The sequence below is a fragment of the Rhineura floridana genome, chromosome 2 (assembly GCF_030035675.1).
Source record: "Rhineura floridana isolate rRhiFlo1 chromosome 2, rRhiFlo1.hap2, whole genome shotgun sequence".
Taxonomy (NCBI): domain Eukaryota; kingdom Metazoa; phylum Chordata; class Lepidosauria; order Squamata; family Rhineuridae; genus Rhineura; species Rhineura floridana.
This window is the reverse complement of record NC_084481.1, coordinates 213,440,434-213,461,817: the sequence shown is the minus strand read 5'-3', so window position 1 is coordinate 213,461,817 and position 21,384 is coordinate 213,440,434. Positions and strand designations below refer to the sequence as shown.

Here is a 21,384-nt window from a genome sequence, read left to right as displayed (position 1 = left end):
TCTGCCTCTGCATGGAAGGAATGCCATTTCTTTTCTAAAAGTTCATGTGTCACATAATATTTTTATACCATGCGTGCAAGATTTAGTGATTTACATTGAGATTATAAATGTGGGCAAGGCAAAAGAGAAAAAAAATCTAGTCAAATGTTATCTCAGACATAGCATGGAAATTGAAACAGGAGAGGCTGATTGCGCTGTCACAAGGGAGTTGCATGGGTGGGAAATGCAGCAGGTGATTTTATAGCTGTTCCCATTGTTACAAGCATAATGATTCCAAAGTCAGGGCTGGCATTAGGGGTCAGTGTTGTTGGGTCTTGCCGAGGCCTATGCCCTACTTGGAATCTCTGAAGGCTCCTGGACCTGCTGTTCTTCCTCCCTGCTGTTGCCTGTTCACTTGTCTCTCCAAGCAAGAAGAAGCAATAATCTTTGCATGCCTTATCGTCTGGGAGGTGATGCAGATTGTACCTGAAGGGAGAGACAAATAAATGGACAGTGGTGAAGAGAATGAAGTTTATGCACTTTGGAAAGGGAGCCCACTGAGAGCATCTTGTCCACCCCCCCAACCACCCCCCCCGGAACAGGCTTCTGAACACAATAAAATAAAGAATACATCTCCTTATTTATTTAATTCCATTTATGAATCACTTTCCACAAAATATCCCCAAGCGATTTCAGAATAAAACATCAGCAGTAAAAACAATTATACAATTTCATATATAAAAACAATTATAACAATTAAAAATACTTTCATATGTAAAAACAATTTCAGATGCAGTCAGACAATACTTTCAGTTGCCAAATATTAAGATAGATCAAGTTTCTAAATGTTTTAATTGATTGATGGCCTGTTTTATAATGACTTTAAATGTGATAATAATAATATAATAATAATAATTTTAATTTATAAGTCGCCTATCTGGCCAATGGCCACTCTAGGCGACGTACAATTCAATTAAAATACATCATAATAAATACAGTACAACAATAAAACAGTAAAACAGTGACAGTTCAGAGTAGCAGGCAATTAGTCAAAAAGATTAACCCTCCCCGGAAGTCCCGAAGGCCTGTCTGAAAAGCCAGGTCTTCAAGGCCTGGCAGAATACATTCAGGGAAGGGACATGCCGAAGATCATATGGGAGGGAGTTCCAGAGAGTGGGGGCCGCCACAGAGAAGTGATAATGTCTAGGTAATCAATTGGCGTTATTGTTGGATTGTTATGTCTTGAAATGATTTGAAACTATTGTTTTTTTTAAAATGATTGTTATTGATGTAGTGATTTGCATTTTTGTGCTATTGTAGCCACTTTGAGCATATTTAAATGGAAAAGTGGGATATAAATTCAAGTAAAGAAAGTAAAGAAGAATGTAAGAAACACTTGCCAGCTAAGTGGGAATATGCAAGTTGACATTTGTTTCCTTTTTGCCATTTATGAAGGAGAAATTTGAAATGATATGACCTCCCCCTGCCCCAGTCCTGCATATCTATCTTTAAATGAACTGGGAATTGTTAATAGCTAATTGAGAGCTTTGAAGGGAAAAAAAGCTAAAAGCACAATATTCTGGATCACATAAACGAGTCCACGGCAAGGCATAGGATCAGAGCTAAAAATAGTTTTTCCGCTCCTTCAGAGCATTTTTTTTGAAGGATGCTTGCACTTAAACTTTCACTGGCCCTTTACTAGTCTGTTGGAGTGTGTTGAGTTAGCGCCTGGGTGCTCCATTAGTCGTCTTCTTGGCGATCACTCGTGACCAAGTAAGATTGTCTTCCAAGATATAGTCTTTAACAATGGATCCGTCTGAATCTGTATCCACCGCCAATGTACCAGACCATGACTAGGGGTTTCTGGATTTCCCAGTCCTGCCCCCGTCGCCATTTGCCAGTTGCCATGGAACTTTTGTTATGGAAGATGCCTGTAGGTGAATTTGTTTTATGTGGGGAGATCAGTGCACCACGATCAACACACATCTTGACAGAAAAAGGCTTTGATCCAGTGGCATGGGTACCATGACGATTGGAAGTCCTTTATCTGCTGCAGCCTTCATCCACTTTCACAGCCATTGTAACATACACATTGTTACCCTCTGCCTGTTCTGCCGTTGAGGACATTCTTGGATTGTTCTTTGTCTGGTTCCTCTCCCTTGACCTTACTGCCATGGGTGACCCTGCTGGGAGTATATGACTCCCGACGGCATCACTCACAGGGTTCATTGGAACACGCAAGCCCACTCAGCACTACAAGGTGACGATCTAGTGAGGGGGCTCCATTAGTGAGGGCATCTTAAGTCACATACAGATTTTCATTTTTTGAAAAGTGGTTTTTTCCACCTGATCCTGCTTTGAAATCCCATTCCACCTATTTACCCTGCCCATGCCATCAGTTCAAATGCTTGGATCAGCATGCTTCTCCTACCCCACAGAGGCATATTTTACTAAGCTGTTTATAGGGATGGAAAAATTTTGTCAATTTTGGTTCTCCCAGTTTCTAATTTTTCCAACAAATTCAGTTCTGCAGCAATTTGATTTTTTTTAAAAAAAAATCCTCATGAAAATTCTTCAACATTTATCCCACTAAACCTATTTTTATGCAGTTCACAAATGCACACATTTTCCAAGCAATTTCTGCTAATACAATGTATTTTTATGTTATTTTCACGAATATGTTCATTGTTATGCACATTTCCCCTAAATATATGCATTTTTGTAAACATTGGTTGGAGAACTGCTTCGCAAATCTTGAAGGATGGCTGTGTTTCGGTTCTCACACTTTTTCAGAAATTGCAGATTTGATACATTCAGCTTTAAATGCAAACCAAATTGAATTTCTCCCCCAACCCTAGCTATTAATCACGAATCAGTGAATGTCTATGAGAGAGGTGTTCTTGGTAATCTTGCTCCATCTTCAGATGGGTGGTTCTTTCCTTTAAATGTTTGTGGGATGTACATTTCTCCTCACGTGAACCCATCTATACTTCCATTCATTTTTCTTTTATTTACTGTAGTTTAGTGATTGTCCTGTAGTTCAGGATTGTAGAAACAGATACTATTCTACTCTTGCTGTGACTTTCATGCTCATTCCACAGTAGTGCACATCTATGTATGAATATGTAGTCATAGAAGTGGGAGTACGTTGTCTCCTTCGCTAACAAAGATAGTACATGAGAATATGTTTATGTAGAGTGGATGATATTTCCATACTCAAAACTCTTTGAGCAACCACTGACTCTGCTATATCACTTTTTGGTGGACAGCAGAATCTGGATCTTGTGTTTTTGTTTAAATGTACAGTCATGCAATGAAAATACAGGCCGCTGAACATTGGCAAAAGTACTGAAAACAAATATTTGAAAATGGCATATTGGAATTAGAGGAATTGGAGGTATGAAACATGGAGGAAGAGGTGGAGTTTGGTACGTGCCTGGAACATGTTATGCTGAATCAGACCATTTCTTTACCTAGCTTAGTATTGTTTACACTGGCTAGCAGTGGCTCTCCATAGTTTCAGGCAGGGGATATTCCCAGGGGATTAAACCTCGGACCTTCTGCATGCAAAACAGATGCTCTACTACTGACCTATGAGTGGTTGATTCACTCTCAGGTGATATTGCCTGGAAAAGCTGCTCTCTATGAAGGTTCCATCACTACAGAGAGACATCTGGATTGAGAAGGGCAAGCATTCTTTCACAGCACACTCACTGCACATGGCATAGCAGTTCTATTTGCAACCTTAGTTGAGGTGGATTATTGCTGCCCTTCAGGAGCTCCTTGTTCAGTGGGGTGGAGATGCAGCAATAGCCTGGATTGGCTCTGCTGGTGTGTTTTCACATCCCTGAATTTGCTGTCTCTTTGCCCCTCCCCCTGCTGATAAGCACCAGCAACTCTGCTGCCAAAAGCTATTGCTTAGCCTCTGTCACTCCAGGTGCTCCTGCTGCCATATTTCATGGCAGCCATCCTAAGTTTCTGACCTCTTGAGAGAGGAGCATAGGAAGCTGCTTTACGCATAGTCCATTGGTGCATCTAGCTCAGTATTGGGTATCCAGGGTTTCAGATGGGAGTCTTTCCTAGCCCTACCTGGAGATGCCAGGGATTGAGTCTGGGACTTTTTGCATGCAAAGAAGATGCTCTACCCACTGAGCCACAGCCCTTCCCTAAAGGACTTATAAAGGCCACACTGCACGCTGTGATCAGCGATAAGGCTGTGTGCCCAGAACCAGCTTCCCACATTGCTAGTTGCAATATTTAGCACTAAACTGTGGGAGGCAAATCAGAAAAAGACAAGGCACAGAGTTTCTCAGGATTGTGAGCAAGAAACCTGGCACAGTATGTTATGTATATTGTACCAGTAGGTCAGATCCTGTTAATCTGCTCGCCGGAGTACCGGACACCCAAAACAGCCTTTGTAATTACCTAGAAGGGAGAAGTTTCATCTTGGCAGCTTGCCAGTCTCCATGCCCTCACCACTGACTCCAGCACATAGTTTTTGTGTCTGAGTTTTCTTTTTTCCCCTTTTTTTGAAAAAACAAACAAAACAAAAAGACTTTGTTCTGGTTTTAGATTATATTGAAGAAAAAGCAGTTTGGAGGGGGCACGCACATGCCAAAGTATTTGCCCCTCCTGCAGTGGGTGTCCTGCTGCTGCTCCACTAGTTACATTTATATGGGGAGCGTGCCACTTCCCTGTGCCACACTATTGTTGCAATTTTGGGCACACTGCCAAAAGATGGCTGCTGCCTTCCTAATTGAATAAAGATCTAAGTAAATTTCACTTGTGATCATGTGACCAGACTTTGAGCTTTGCTGCAGTCAAAGGAAAAACTGGAATATTTTATGCTGCTCGTATATGATTGTTTCCTCTTTCTACTCCACATAATTAAACCACAAGCTGTTGCTCTTGAACCGAATGGCAAATTTTGTTGTGGTGGATGTTGGCTTCCTTGTAACCTGTGGGTTTTGTGAGGGTGTGTGTGTGTGTTTTATTTTGTGTGTCTTCAGGAGAACAAGGCTACAATTGCAGGGGGTGTGGAAAACAGGGAAAGAAAAGAGTGGTGGCATACTCACCCAACGCCCACATAAATATTGTTGGTAGGAATTGGGTTCTTCATCCTTTGTTAGCAGAGGCTTGTTAATTAACAGCAGATTATTGCCACTGTCCTTTTAATGTATGAATATATTTTGGATTTGAAAATACTTGTGTGTATGCAATAAACCTGTTTGACTGAACAAATTAGAAAAAAGTACCATTGGAGCTCTGTAATGGATTCCCCCAGTTTTTTTAAAGCATCCTGCTATCCCTGTTCTCCTCCCACACATACTTCTTTTCTAAATGTAAGCAGATTTTTGCAGTGTTGTGTTGAAAAGGTGTGTTAAATACAGCAAAATAAATCATATTTACCCTTAGTGTTCTTTACAGTAAATTTTTTTTTAAATGAGTTGGCTGTTTTTTAACTTCCTTATTTCTCAGTGTTTGCTTCCTACCTGTTTTTGAGTGTGTGCCCAGAAATAGTACTTTTGTCAAGCGAGTGGATTATGCCAACCAACAGTTCACTTTGCCAACTAAGCTGCTGGATTGGAAAATCCAGCTCCTTTTTTCCTAGCGACACTGAGATATGTCTCTCTCCCCCCTCTTCCAGTTAACAAAAGAAATGAGGATGTTGAACTGAGGGCATTAAAATCTGCAAAGAAATGGAAGACTTAACACAATACTGGCATTTGGTCCGACCAGTTGAAGAAAATTAGAACACAGATTACGGTGGCCCCTTCCTCTCCTGTTTAATTACTGTGCTTGTGTCAGTTGTGGGGCTTGATAGAGGTAATAAGAACTGGGCCAATAAGAACCAACGATGCTTTTTGTTTCATTTGCCGTCTTCTTTCTCCCCAGAGAACTGGTAGCATTGGGGCTTTATGCCCAGCTAATTCTCACAGTCATAAAGGGGCGGTGATTACAGCCTTTGGTCTAATTGGTTCTTATTTCTACTCATTCCAGATGTGCTCTGTGCTTTCCCATTTGGGTTTGGGTCTGTCTGCACTCTGCACCAACTAATTTCAACACGGCCTGTAGCAGAAAATAATCATCTTATACTAGCTCTTCTTGTGCCCTATCCCTATTATGTGTACTACTTCTGGGTTTCCTTCTGTGAAAGGTAGTACCTCTGTAAATCAGGTACTAAGCTTACTACAACACCACCTGTGTTTTGTTTGGAATCTCCTTCCACTTCTAAGAAGAATGGCCAGTTGTGTTTCGATATCAGCCATACAATCCTATGCATGTTTACTCAGAAATAAGTTCCAAATAAGTAGGTTTGAATGGGACTTAGTTAGATGCATTAATACTTTGTGAATCAATTTGAGGCTTGCGAGTGAAGGAGCGCAAGCAAAACCCTCACAGTGAATGATACAGTCTTTTTTTTGTAGTAAATATACTAGGATAGGGTTTATGCTCAGAGATTAGAGGCAAATAATGTGAGCATCTGCTTTGCGTGCAGAAGATCCAAGGTTCAATCCCCAGCGTCTCCAGTTAGGGCAGGGAGAGACTCCTGCCTGAAACCCTGGAGAGCAGCTGCCAGTCAGTGTAGATATTACTGAACTAGATGGACTAATTGTCTGATTCGGTATAAGGTAGTTTTCTATGTTTATATATTCCTATGCTTTGTTTACTAAGGCATGGAATCAGATTCACCCTTTCTTTTATAATTAGAAGAACTGCATCTAATTAATCCAGATTATGAACCATATCAATGGCCCCCAAATTATAGAATGATTTTGCTGACAAGGTGTGCCTGGCGCCAACACTGTTATCTTTTCGGTGCCAGGTCAAGACGTTTCTCTTCTCCCAGGCAATTTAGCATGTGCTTTTAAATTTATATATTTGTTTTTAATATTTTTAATTGTTGTAAACCGCCCAGAGAGCTTTGGCTATTGGGAGGTATACAAATGCAATAAATAAATAAATAATACTCAAGGTAATTTGAATGCTACAGTTGGTTCTGTGGGCTTGCCTGTAACAGTACGAAGTGGGTGCTTTATAAGAGTTAATGCTTGCTAAATTGCATGTGTACTTGATCCCTATGTAGAAAGCTGTTCCATGTTGAAGTGAATGCAGCCCTCCCTCCCTTGACTGTTACCACATGTGTGCAATTGTAAGAAGGTTCTTGGTTGCATGTCCAGATGTTGAGAAGTTGTATTGGCTGCAGTATCCCACAGTGTGTACGTAGAGTCAAATGTTCAAGTGGCAATAACCCCATCTCCTCATGTGTAGAGTCACTGCACATGAGGAAAGGACTAACTTTGTAACCTGAGGTGGGTGCCGCTCCCCTTCTTTTATGATGTTTGTCCAGGTATACTATAGAATTGTAGTGTAGTGTCTGTGGATACTTTTCTTGGGAAACCTACTTGATCCTTTGGGCTGCTTCCTTTGTTCATGATTTGATGCTGCTTGCTCCCGTTGTGAATGCTTGACCCATGGGTGAGGGTGGGGAACCACACCTGTTGTTGAACTGTGGATTTACAGAGCTATTGACCTCTAGCCGCTTCAGGAGTTAGGAATAAGCATTTCACAGAGAGATACAAAGGGGAGTGGGGGGGGGAACCAGGGTATCCTAACAAATCCTCACTCTTCCCCTCTCTGCAGAACCAGTTTACTTAGGCTTTGTACATGTGTTTTAAATGAGCCAATTATTTGTCATAGATTATCATTTATCGCAAACAACCCTTTGTGTCTTCAAAAAGCCGAATGAATCCTTCCTTTCCCTTTACTAAGCTTTGGAAAATACTTGATGAATTTCATAGCGAGGGTTTTGTGGCGAAGAAATTAAGACAAAAATCAAAGTTTATATGTTATGATTTCCCCCAAATTTCTGGTGGGAATACTTTGTAATAGAAAATGACATATCCATGGAGGTTTTCCCTTCCACTTTGTTTAATTACATTAAGTAGCAGTATAACCCTCAGTAGAAACTAAACCTCTGCTAAATCCAGTTACTTGAATATTGAAATAAGGAATAACTAGCGTAGTGTAACCTGTTATAACAATCTTTATTAAATTAGTAATTTGAAGTGCTACTGTTTTTTATTACAAATACTAATATGACTGCACATTTTCCTCATATCGCTCGTTAAAAGCCTGAAAAGGGGTTTGAATTCTGTTAGGGGAAAAGAAAACCTAGGAAGCTGTTTAGAATACTAAATTGGAAGACTATTGATGATTTTGCAATCGGATCCCTGCCCATCTTTTAAAGAAGGCTCACAATACTTACATTGAAACGGCATCTATAGCATCAAAATTGGGGTTGAAAGGGCTGCTTTGTTTAAACTAATTACGGCCCTATTCATTTTTTAAAACTCTGTGACATTTTAAGAAATCTGGCTTGAAACACAAGAGGCTTTAGAAAGATTTATTTATTTCTTTACTTTGTGACATAAAGCAGCAAGCACCCAATTTGAGTGCATATAATATAGTTTCACTTAAAGCCAAAGCAAAACAGAAACTCACTGGAATTTATTTTAGTAGGATAATAAAGATTAATTGAATACATCCTCTCTCATGTTGAAGCCAGGTCTGTTGTATGACCTACAACAGCAGGATGCTACTGCATTGCTTGTACCTTTTAAAAAGAAAATCTGTAAACATATTCGGTTAATATACTTGAATAAATTCAGCTTCACTTCTGAGTAACCGATGTAATGCGTTTGTTTGTACCTTGCTGAGAAATAAAATAACATACGTTACTAAACCATAAAGCTTGATGTCAACAGGGTATGGAGTACAAACTTAGATGCTTCTTAAGAGGAGATGGGTTAGTGATCTCTCACGATTCATACACACAGTGAGGTAACAACTACTGGTAAGGGAATTGCGAAATTGATGTTTTATTTTCTTTTTTTCTTGTGTGTACACTTTTAGAAGGTGTGTCAGGAGTATTAGGAATCTCATCTGATTCACAGTTAACAATTGTCTCACCCTGTTCCACCTCTAGATTAAGATGTTTCTAATTCAGAAAAAAACAATCACTGTTGCAGAATTATTTAAAGATTTTTTTTTTAGTGGCTGGCAATTAGGCTTTTTAAAGGTTCAGGTTGGCTTTCACAGTTTGTCTGAAATTTGTATTTCATATTTTTACGTCTTATCCTTGCATTATTCTGTATTGCTGGTTTTTATACTTTTTATTGTAAATTGTCTTGAATATTCTGTAGAAAGACAACTAATACATTTATATAGAAATAAATAAACGTGAGAAGTAGTAAGGTAATCAGAATCATTGACTATATGCATAGTTCCTTTCATGATTTAATATGAATTATAATTTACTATTGTGCATATGGGACAGTTCTTATGACATTCATGATTTAGGACTCTTCCATGCACCACACTAGTTCTAGCTGACAACTGCTGAGATCCTTTTAGCATAATAGGATTGGAAGGGATTTGAGGCCAATATCCTGTTCTGAAGCAGGAAACCCTCTACATACAGTCACATGACTGTCCAACCTTTTTCAGAAAACTCCATAGGAAGCAGTTTCTACAAGAGTTCTACAAGAGCACACTTCTGTGTTCATATTTTTCTAACAATTGCAAAACTATTTTCATATACTCCTAGGTGATTTAAAAACCATTGCTCCTTTTCCTATCCTAAATGGATACACTGAACTGTCATTTCCGCACTTCTGTCTGACATGCCTCTCTATCTTATACGAGTTCTATTGAAAGAAAGTCCAACTATGTTAAATGATACCAACTTGCTAGTAAGTGTGCATAGTACTGGAGCTTTTGTTGATTGATTACTTAGCTTGACCATTTAAAAGCATTTTGACTGAGGTGTCCCCAATTAATGAACCAGCAGATTTTTGTCTATGTATTTCATTATTTTTAAAGCTAGTACTTACAAATGATGCAAGCAGCTGTCACCATCTAAGAAGAGGCATTCTGCCTTCTCTATCACAACACAAAGCACCTTCCAAGTTGGTGCCTCCTATATACGTGTATGTGTGTGTGCGTGCTTGTGTGCGCTCAAAAACAAATGAGTGTTGTACTCACCAGAATGATTGTTTTATTCATATGCAAATTTATGGAAATGATGTTGCAGCACATATGCTTATGATTTTTAATTGGGTGAACACCCAACTTTAAATACTTTAAAACTGTTAACCCACCTTGCTAACACCCCTCCCTTGAGTCTTCTTTACCACAGGCTAAACATCAATTTTCTCCTACAAGTTCTCATGACACTTGCCTTCTAGGCCCTTTATCACCTTTATAGCATCTCTTCCCAGCACTTTCCATTTAGTCATCAACCTTTGCAGTGTTCTAAATGAAGCCCCCCAGCTGAGCTGGTCTGAACTGTTATATTGCAAGTCTTGATAAAGTGCTTGATGCAACTTAAAATGTCACCAGTCTGCAATAGTTCATGTGGGGCAATTATAAGGACCCACAAGTCTGAGCAGTGCTCTGCACTATTTGGCTGTGAACCTTAGAACATGTCCCAGAATGTGATCAACAGGGATAGTGTGGCAGATGTATAGGGATTACGCAGCAGATTGATGTGAAATGGTTCCCTAAAATTAGAAAGTTTGAAGGCCATAGTGGTACGTTGCTGACTTGTGTTTAGATTGCTATCCACTGAAATCTCTAAATCATTCTCAGATGTGCTTCTTCATTTATTCCCTCACATTTCATACTAGTGTGTTTGACTAATTTAATTTTTTACTTTGAGTGTGTCCTTGATGAAACTCAGTTTGAAACTGGGTGCCCAGTATATTAAAATCACACTGAATTTTTAGGCTGTCCTGTAGACTGCATGCACACCATACATAAGCACATGGCTCTCCCCACCAAAGAATCACAGGAAGTGTAGTTTACCTGCCATAGAGCTACAACTCCCAACACTGGGCTGCTGTCACCCTGGGCTCCTGCTGGGAGGAAGGGTGGGATATAAATCAGATAATAATAATAAAAAAATAAACACTGTAATCAACAAATTAAAGTTCCCAAGATTATTTGGAGCAAGTCGTAGTGGTTTAAATGTGCTTAAAATGTGATTTAAATGTATGGTGGGTACACAGCCCTAGACTAGAGCATTGTCAGTCCCTTGATTGGCCATCTGTATACTTGTGTCAGGAAGCTCCTGTATTAAGCTCTTGGGTTATACAACAACTCCTTTTTTCCAACCAATATTGTAAAATGCTGAATGTGAGGCTTTTGATTAGTAGTATATAGGGTTGTATATACATACAAGACAGTTAATTTTTTTTTTAAATAGCTGAGCTGTTATTCCATCTTTTGAAGCCAGGGGTTCGAAGCAGTTGTGATACTGTGGTGGAAGCATGGATGGAATTTGCTGTCTCGGAGGTGAAATGGAAATTATGTAATAGGTGGTACTGCAGGAGGAAGTCAGCACCTCATTTGCATAGCTTAGTTGGTGACCTTGGTCTTGTCACTGTAACTCAGTAATCTGCATTTCTGCAATAGCTATAGCTGTTACGAAGTAAAACATGCCACACACTAATAAAAAAAAGTTATGTAAACCCTGGAAGAGCAAGGTTCCACTAGATATTTTTGAACTGATTTGCTGAGTGATATTTCCATCCTGATCTCTCAACTCCCTGGACTTCAAGCTATGTGTAAAGATTTTGAACATAGGAGGTTCACACAGGCAGATAGTTTGCATGCACAGTACAGGTTCATTTACTAATCTCACATGGGTGTTTTAAAGCTAAATTCATTTAAACTTGTGCAGTACTTCAGCATCCTTGAATAGAAGCCATTAGAGGAATGAAAAACTCATTGGCATCAATTATTATTAATGAATTAGCACTCAGTATCTCTCTGCCAGTGGGCAGTGAGAATTTTTTGTGCATGGCTTATTGGGGTTTAAGTGAAGAAACTGATTTAAAAAACACAAAAACAAAATCCTAATTCTCCCCAAATACTTCTGTGCTCTGGAACGCATTGAACTCGCTGAAAGACCATTGTGGCCTGATAATGAGCACAGAGAGTGCTGTTTTAAAAAATTATGGAGGAAATCTCTGTTTCCTATAGAAATGGGCCTTTATATGATACCCCAAAACCATTCCAAAGACTTACTCTGAATTGTTAACTTGCTTCATAGACTTTTTAGTTCAGTGCTGATGTTAGTACATACCTAAAGAACAGACAAAAGACTCCATTCATATTTGATGGACAATCAAACAAAAAGTAGAAGCTGAAATGCAGCCCAATGCATGTTAATCCCATTTTTATTTTATTTTTTGGATTTAAGGTGTTTTAGGCTTATAGAGGTCTTTTGGCCAATCAGCGAACAGAAGAAGATGTACTGAAATAGCACAAAACATATTAAGCCAACGCTATGTTACGTGGTTTTCTTGTGCTTCCATCAGATAGTTTCAGACATCTCTCAAGGTAATACGCTAGTGCAAACTTTTACTGTTATGTGTATTAATGAATCTGCAGATCCTGTAGTAAAACTGTTTCTGAACTGTATCAATTTACTCTGTGTGTGTGTGTGTGTATCTCGGAGTGGATTTCACACATCTGAATGAACAAAAATCCTCACATAGAAAGCTGATATGTCAGGGAGAAGGGTAGACTTTCTCTTTCTGAGAAGTTAGTATTCTCCTTGCAAGGAATTTTTAAAAGGGAGGCTCATATTAATCCAATTTTTCTTTTATTTTTTGGATTTAGGATGTTTTAGGCTTATATGTAACTTTAAAGTTGACAATGTGGACATTGAACTTGTCAAAGATTATCAATACCTGGGCACAGTCATTAACCAAAATGGAGACCATAGTCAAGAAATCAGAAGGCTAGGACTGGGGGGGGGCAGTTATGAGAGAACTAGAAAAGGTCCTCAAATGCAAAGATATATCACTCAACACTAAAGTCAGGATCATTCAGTCTATGGTATTCCCAATATCTATGTATGGATGTGAAAATTGGACAGAGAAAAAAGCGGATAAGAGAAAAATCACCTCATTTGAATGTGGTGTTGGAGGAGAGCTTTACACATACCTTGGACTGCGAAAAAGACCAATAATTGGGTGTTAGAACAAATTAAACCAGAACTATCACTAGAAGCTAAAATGATGAAACTGAGGTTATCATACTTTGGACACATAATAAGAAGACATGATTCACTTGAAAAGACAAGAATGCTGGGAAAAACAGAAGGGAGTAGAAAAAGAGGAAGGCCAAACAAGAGATGGATAGATTCCATAAAGGAAGCCACAGACCTGAACTTACAAGATCTGAACAGGGTGGTTCATGTCAGATGCTGTTGGAGGTCGCTGATTCATAGGGTTGCCATAAGTCGTAATAGATGTGAAGGCACATAACAACAAGGCTTATATGATAGTTTGTATGATGCAGTCATGGATGCTGCAGAACACAGTACAAGACCAAGGAGGCAGAGGGGGAAAGGGCTTCTTAACCCCTTCCCTTATGACATTTTAAATGCCAAAAATCACACCCTGCTTTTTTTCTCAGCAAGGCCGTGCATATAGGTCAATCAGAAAACACAGGAAGTCTCATATTCTTCTGTTTGTAATAGATCACAATGCTGTTCCTCATCTCTGAGACACCAGAGAACACTCAGCCATAGGAAGGTGTAGGACACAACAACTCATTCAAAAATTGTCAAAAAGTTTGTTTTTTCAGCTACTAATTGGATGTATTTCAATTAAGGAGCCCCTTTTGGCAGTGCATACCATTATTATTTGCTCTAGTGTGAATCTTCTAGTGAAGTTGTTAAATTGTGAGAACCTGAATTCATCCAATATTATGTGAAGCTAGAGAGTTATTTTGTTAAATTGTTCATAAATCTACAGAAGGGAAGTACCTTTCTTCCTTAGATTCTTATTGGGTGGATGGTCCCAAGGTTGAACATACGAAGCTACTTTATATTCTGGATTAAGTAAGAAACAGAGTTTAGAGAAAATACAGTCTTTGCTATGAAGAGGATCTGCTATACCCTTTCCATCTCATCTATATATGCTTACAGGAAGCCAGATTTTGGCTGAATATCAGGAAAAATGTCCTGACGTTAGAGCAGTATGACAATGGAACCTATTACCTAGGGAAGTGGTGGCCTCTCCAACACTAGAGACATTCAAGGATCAGCTGGACAGCCACTTGTTGTGTATGCTTTAACTTGGATTCCTTCATTGAGCAGGGAGTTGGACTCAACGGCTTTAAAGGCCCAACTCGATTATATGTGCTTGATACAGTTCAACTAAGCAAGACCATTTACTGACCTAGATTAGTACTGTTTATTTCCACTAGCAGCAGCTGTCCAAGGTCTCAGGCAGAGAACTTTTACAACTCTGCTACTGATCCTTTTAAATGGAGATATTGAGGGTTGAATTTTGGGCTTTCTGTATGCAAAGCATATGCTGTATCATTAAACTATGACCCACCCCTAATGATTCAGCTTCTATGGAAATCTGAAGCATTTCTGTTGGGTCTCATACTATATAAAGTTTTGCACTCTCCCTCTTATCTAACTCGTAGGCAAGGTTTAGGATAAATCATAATTACACAGCTCCAAACGTGGCAGCATATGATACTGAGCTTCCTGAGAATCTCAGCTGTCATTTTTTAAAAAAAACCACCAAGTTTGTAGCCCTTATGGCTGCAAAAATATGCTTACAAGTGTGTGGGCACTGCTTGCTGAAGTCTTAGAAGTCAGGGGAATGGATGGATCCTTGTAACTAACACACCCAGAATTAGTTATGCAAATGTGTTCAATATGCGTAATCCATGCGAGTTGCAGAATTCAGCTAAATTAGTTAACAATTTGGGTTGCCTGGATGCAGAATTTCAATATCTTTTAGTAGAGTGTGCTGTAGGATGCTATCCAAAACTCACTTTGCGCACATTGCCTTGAGCGTGTTGTATACACATGTAATAGAAAAGCACAAGATGGTCGATAATTTGGATGGCTCTGTGGATTGCTCAGGTTATAGTTTCATTTCATGTTTTCAGTTCATTGTCCGTAACCCTTTCTGAACAGTTGCTTCCATCCAGAAAGCGCTTTTTAGGATTGCAGTTACAGAGATGATGATCTCTACACCTTTCATGGCACAATCAACACCTTCAGGATCAAATTATGAAAAGCAGGGTATGAAGTCTCCTGGTAGAGTTATTCTTTTGTAGCTCTATCAGTTTCTAACCAGAAAATAATAATTAAAAAGCCCAATCCTCTTCTCAGGGTAGGCTTTGTGAGGAAATGGGCTTTTCATCTGTGAGCAAACAGTATATTTAATTGATTTTCCTTTCTCTGATCCAATCTTACTACCCACTTAGGCCTTTTTTTCTACCCCACACTATTAAAACAAAGCAGCTGATAAAATATTGAACCAATGAATTTTTATTTTTATTTTTTTTTAAAGAAAAAAATTGTATGATTTCAATTGGGTTATCTTCCTATCTTGTTTGTGAAATTTTGTGCTGTCTTTGCTGCGCAGGCTGTGACTCCCAAATCTTCTGCAGGTCTATTTCCATATTCCTGCATGCTTGTTCTTTGTTAATCACTTGGCAAGCGCTTATTTGAATATTAAAAATTTCTTTAATCATCAAAGGCAGGAGCACAGCTTCATGAATATTCATATTTTTTCTCTCTCCTCAGACTGGATTCTAGTTCATTACCCTGCAGTAAAGCCAAACAGTCATCAATCGCGCTCATTACTGCCGCTGGCGTTTTGATTGGCTGCCTGCTGCTGGTAGCTTTCTCTCCCCCCCCACTTTTCTGTATGAGCTGTTGTGTACCTGCCAACAACAACAACAACAACAAAAACCCTAACAATGCAAGAATAAATTTGTGTGGCTGAAAAACAACTTTGCAAACTTGTCAAATAGTCCTCACCACTTCCCCCTCTCCTATTTCTATTTTATTTTATTTTAAATTGAAAGAGCGTGTTTTTCTTTAAAAAAGGGAGAAACTTGAGCTTCAGAGATGAATATTTGTCAAGAGAGTTGACGTAAGTTTCATTTGCATAATGACTTTGTACTTCTGCATTAATAAAATTTGCATATGAAGCCATGTTAATTACTCCTGATCATGCTTTTTGCATTCATGCATAGTAATTTTCTCCGACTTGTGAGAATTAATGTCTTGGCATGGGGGGGAGGGGAAATCAACGAGGGGGAGGCAGTAAGGGGACTGTCAAGTTTCTGTGCCAGTGTCCCTCACTAGCTAGCAGCCTCTCTTCTTCCTGCTCTCAATATTGCTTTTCTTGATCTATGACTCATTTATACCAAATCAGTAGGAATCCTGGCTATAAAGAAATGTATCAATTCAGAAGGAATCCTTGCTTGCCAGAAAAAGCACACACACACAAAAAAACCACTTCAAGCATATCTAAAGATGTGTGTTAACTTGAAGAGACTGGTAGAAGCCTGTCAGTGTGTGATCCTGTGCTTTCAAAAAGTGGCTACGTATGTGTTTGGTTTGAAAGGTATTAATGCTTCCGCATCTGTACATCTAAGTGCTTGCTTAGTGTGTGCAGTTTGGGGTGCCCTTTGGCATGTTTGTGTCTCTGCATAACTCTTGAGTGTGTTTTTACCTTTGTGTTTTCTTACCAGTGTACCTTGCTTGAGGTGTATTTTGTTACAAACACTTGAACCTCTGTGCAAGTTTACCACTTCTCTTATGTATATGTGCAGTGCACTGGTTCCTGTGTTTGTGCTTTCGTACTTGAGACACAGATTTAGGGTTTGTGTTTATTTTTAAAACAGCAACGTGTTATAGCAAAGCAGTCAGCATTTTGTTTTTTAAAAAAAGCCATAAGAAAGAGATGTGAAAGAGCCTGTTTTCACAGAAAGGCTTTTCAAAGTTTCTTACGAAATTTCTTTTGAGAATTTAGCCAAAGGAGGATGGATCACTGTGTGCAAGTCATATATGTAGACATGCTACAGGGTATATGTAAAATATAAAAATAGCAGAAATAATTATACAGAGCTCTTCCTGAAAGCAAAGAGGCAACTGTAGTTGCAGTTGGACAACTGCATTGTTAGTTTTAGAGACATTGTTAGTTTTAGTTTTAGAAATTTTAAATATTTTTTGTGCCATCCATCCATTGGCATAGCCACATGAATGCTCATAGCTGAGGAGGCTTATGAATGTCAGGAGCCAGTATAGTCCCTTATTCATTGAATAGCCTTGGACAATGCTGCTATCTTGTAACATAAGGGCATTTGTGCAAACGGTTTAAATCAGCTCTTCTTTCACTTGCTTTGCGCTAGGAATACATAAGCTACATTGGCAGGTATGTTCATTTGCATTACAAATGCCTCTCCTTTGTTTCTTTTTCTTCTGTATTTGCAATGACTGGATGTTAAGCTACATAAATATAGTGGAGAGAGGTTCAAAGACAATTTAAGTCTCACATGTGACAACACTCCCAAGCCAGTTTCACATGTTAACTGTAATTAACAAGTATGCATCCACACACAGCATGGGCCTGCATTCCTTATAGCAGGTGAGAGCCGGTCATCTGTTTTTGCACTGTGTACATGCTATGTGCCAATTTAATGGGATCCAGATTAGCTGGATGTGGGACACACACAATGAACACAGGGTTAAAAAATATGGTTCATACATATTATATTGCAGGTTTATGTAATTTTCAGGTATGTGCATTATGGATTAATAATGTATGAAGCAGGCTTCAGTTCTCCAATCAGTAAAATGGGAATAACAACAGTTGAGCTTGAAATATTGTGAGAATTGCAAATTATTTTGCACATATGACTTACACATGCACACTGTCACAAAGAAGCAGATGAATGGTGTCTGCATTGGCAGAGCACTCTGAGCAGCAGGACCAGAAGAATCTTAAAAAGAAGCCATGCTTATCAGAAGTGCGTGTGTTTGTAGGGGGGGGAGTCATTTTTTAAAATACTAAATGAATACTAAAACAGTGTCCTTGCACAGGTTTTTGTTTATTTTTAAATATGTGGGTTCAGTTATGCATTAGCAGCATTTCCCACAGTTCCTAGATACAAATGAAAATAAATGAGGACCATACCTTAAATATGACTACCCAAGTCTTTGTGTGTAATGTTTTAAATTTCATTTGGATTTTGCGGTTTGACTTTCTTTGATTGCCCTCTCTTTTATTGGGAGGGATTTGGTTGGATTACCGTATGGGAATGGGAAAGGAAGTACAAAAATGATTCTTAGATGTGTTTGGTATTCATCAGTGCCTACAGTCTCAAACTCTTAGTTTCCATATGTGGCAAACACATTTAATCCAGGCCTAGAAACTCTTCGCATTGGGGGTGATTGCTGAAAGGTGGGATAAAAATACAAGCAATAATTAATATTAGTTCTGTTTTTTTTTAACATTCCTATTCACCTTGTTAGGAATGGGCTTCCTTATGCAGGATGAAGGGAGACTATGCTACAGAGATTGACACTGTTTATGGGGAGATTTTCTCTTCTTTTCCCTAATGGCCATATAGGAAAATCAAAGTATCAGATGGATCACATGTTCAAAAGCAGACTTAAATTCAAGCCACACTTACTGGCATTCTTCCACGAAACCAGGGGGCATTTATGAGAGTACTAGATAGCTCCTGATATGGGAGACTCCCGTTCCAAGTCTGTAAAGGGAAAGATTAAAATGAAAACATTCAATTAAATTAAGCATTGAAGCTGGTTCTTCTGTTCAACTGGTTGTGAAAGTGACATGGCCACATAACTATCATTTTATAATATGTTATGTTGTTCTAAAGAGTACGCCAGTATATTGAATAGAGGGGTTGCATTCTGTATTACAGTATATTCTTGTCATGGTGACCAAAGATAACAGGGTACCTGTATCTTTAATAATTGTTTAGAACAGGGAATTTAAGCAGGAGCAGTTTCAGGTCACATGATACACTTACTGAAATTCCCTCTTGTACACTTCTGTTAAAGGTGCAAGAGCCCTGTCTTCATTTTGGATCTGGCAGCCCTAATCCATGCAGAATAGGAGTGACTATCTAGCAAAGGTTCCAGTGTCTGAGAGAAATTAAAAAATAAAAGGAATCATTGATGAAAATGCCACTTTATGTATTGAATGGAAGGTGCAGGTAGTGAATAGAAGTTCCATTGCAATCAAACCTGCTGTTTGTTTTTAATTTATAAATGTTGATTGCACACCTTCACTTTAATTTATCTGAATGTAAACTGTGTGGTCTTACGAGTATAGACTAGCACCCTATATCTACCCTTTTAGGTTGGGAGATTTAAACATGTAGCCCCAATGGAACAAATCTTTGCAATTGACTGGTAAAATCCAAGAGCAGTGAACAAGACAAAGTATAATCTGCATTGTAATGGTGTAATAGTACAATCTAATTTGAGTTCAATAAAATATTGAAGCTATTCTGGATTTTCCCAGATACGGTTTAGACTAGAATGCATTTTCTTGGGGAAGGGAAATACAGGTTGCTTTTTCCAAGAGTAGAAGGACAACTCTGGATGTAGCACTGAAACCAGAAGTTAGTTACTAGTTACAAATTCACTAGGAAATTTCAGGACATAAATATAATTGAAATGAGCTATATTCTCAGTGCATCTCAGTGGGGCTTGTGTACATTATGTACATAATCTGTATTTCAGTCACCTGTAGGTTATATTGTTTGTTAACACATGGTCCAGAATGCAGGAAGATGTTGATGTACAGCATAAGAGAGATGAAACTTATCCACCTACCAGCTCCCCTTGCTTTCCACATTCCCTTATACAGTGAACCACTGTTCTCTCCAAAATCCAGTGTAAATGAAGGAGCTGTGATGTGATTAACTCTGAAGTCTCTTAAAGCTATACTTCCAAAGAAGTTTAACAATAATGATTTTAAAAGAAACATCCTTTGCAGCTGCACAAAGCAGTTAATATGATCAAAAATCTCCTCCTTGCCCCCCTTGATGGAGGGACACCATGCATGTAACAACCACGTGTCCTTTACAACATCAGAGACAATACTGTTCTTCGTGCATGGAAGGCCATTTGATCCAGCAGAGGCTTCTATGAAAAGAAGGAAGCGGGAGGTGATTTTTGCAAATTTACCCTTTCTCCTGATGCCCCCTGCAGCATCTCCCATGCCGTTCTGAAGTGTTTCTCCAACACTGGTGCAGAATTGTAGTGAGAAAGGACAGTTAGTGAAAATCACCTCCTTTGCTCTTTGGTTCCCCAAAGGTTCTGCTGGAGCACTAAGAGTCTTCTGTAATTGAAGGACAAGATTGGATACAAACCAATATGCTGAGTTGTTGGGCTGGGTGAACATAATATTTTCTACAATCAACAAAATGCCCTTGTTGTTTTATCTAATAGATAAGGTGTCCTAGCTGTTCCTGAGGATTTTATTTTTACTTATTCACCCACAACACCAACAAGAAGTTAGTTTGGTTGTCTGATATTGGATTTTTTTTTAAAGCATCACTATAGCCTGTAATTGTTGAAACTTAACTTTGTTGTCATGGGAGTTTCCTTTTAATATTGCCCTGAGGTCAGAAGCCTTTGGTGCTAAAAAACCATAGAGATCTACAACAATGTTGGATTCTATAGTATATTGTTTTCTTCTCTGTTTGTGTACTTACCTGTTATTTAGAATAATCTTCCTTGTTTTCCCACTAACCTGAATTACGTTGGTCTAGCAGAGCGAGGCTGTAACCCTGACAGTCTCGGGGTCATATTGACATCCACTCAAGAGCCTGCTGTGACTCAATGCAAGAGATAGCTGCCACCCTTATATTTAATAGAGGTGTGGTTTGTGGAGACAGACTGCACATCCTTGATCAAAATAGTTTGTGCTGCATGTTAAGGCCTGTGTGGCCTTTGTACCTTCTGGTTCCTTCCACGTCAAGTTGGTTCAGCTGCTAGAAAGAAGGGGAGAAATCAGAAATATGAATGTGTTGTGCTTCTACTCTCTCTCAGCTTCTGCTGTGTAATGAGCCTGGCTCACTGTGATAGCTTAGATCCATGAGATCTAGGGTTATGTAGTGTGGCATAGTGGTTAGGACATTGAGGATTGAACCTGGGACTTTCTGCATACAAGGGGCAGTGGTATTGGAAAACAGGATATGCTTCCTCTTGCCTTTCTCATGAACAAAATGTAGAGTTTGAGGGCTCTATGTTTTCCTTCATAGTTTTTTTTCTACTCTTTTAATGTTTAAGTACAAAAAAACCTATAAACTGAGTACAGCAGTCTTAGGAGAAGGTGTTGCCTCTGGGCTTTATCCTTCTCCCCTATGGCCATAATACTAGTGGCCTTCCTCACACAGGTAAATTTATTCTTGACAGAATTTTTGCAAATCTCTTTTAAAACTTAGTACTAAGTATGAAATTACTGCTTATGGCATCCTAGAAGCGAAACTGGCCCTGATGCATGACTTCAGTGAGGCCTTACAGATCAC

General features: G+C 38.9%; 1 protein-coding gene and 1 long non-coding RNA gene across 12 annotated transcripts in view; one reads left to right on the top strand and one right to left on the bottom strand.

The window, feature by feature from the left end:
* The window catches only part of BCL11B (BCL11 transcription factor B), a 185,107-nt gene that overhangs the window by 62,450 nt on the left and 101,273 nt on the right, over positions 1-21,384 (top strand). The window contains exon 1 of one of the 11 annotated variants that reach the window (XM_061612103.1): positions 19,012-19,059. The exons of the other annotated variants lie outside the window; for them this stretch is intronic. Coding sequence (XP_061468087.1) covers positions 19,047-19,059 — 13 coding nt within the window. The 5' untranslated portion in view covers positions 19,012-19,046. Of the gene's footprint in view, positions 1-19,011; positions 19,060-21,384 lie in introns of those variants that run through there. 11 annotated transcript variants of the gene reach the window in all.
* LOC133377657 (uncharacterized) lies at positions 55-19,762 on the bottom strand. Its single transcript, XR_009760761.1, has 5 exons — positions 19,685-19,762; positions 18,511-18,588; positions 12,073-12,130; positions 10,849-10,901; positions 55-465 (listed from the first exon to the last, which is right to left on the bottom strand). It is a non-coding gene; the product is annotated as an uncharacterized LOC133377657 (long non-coding RNA).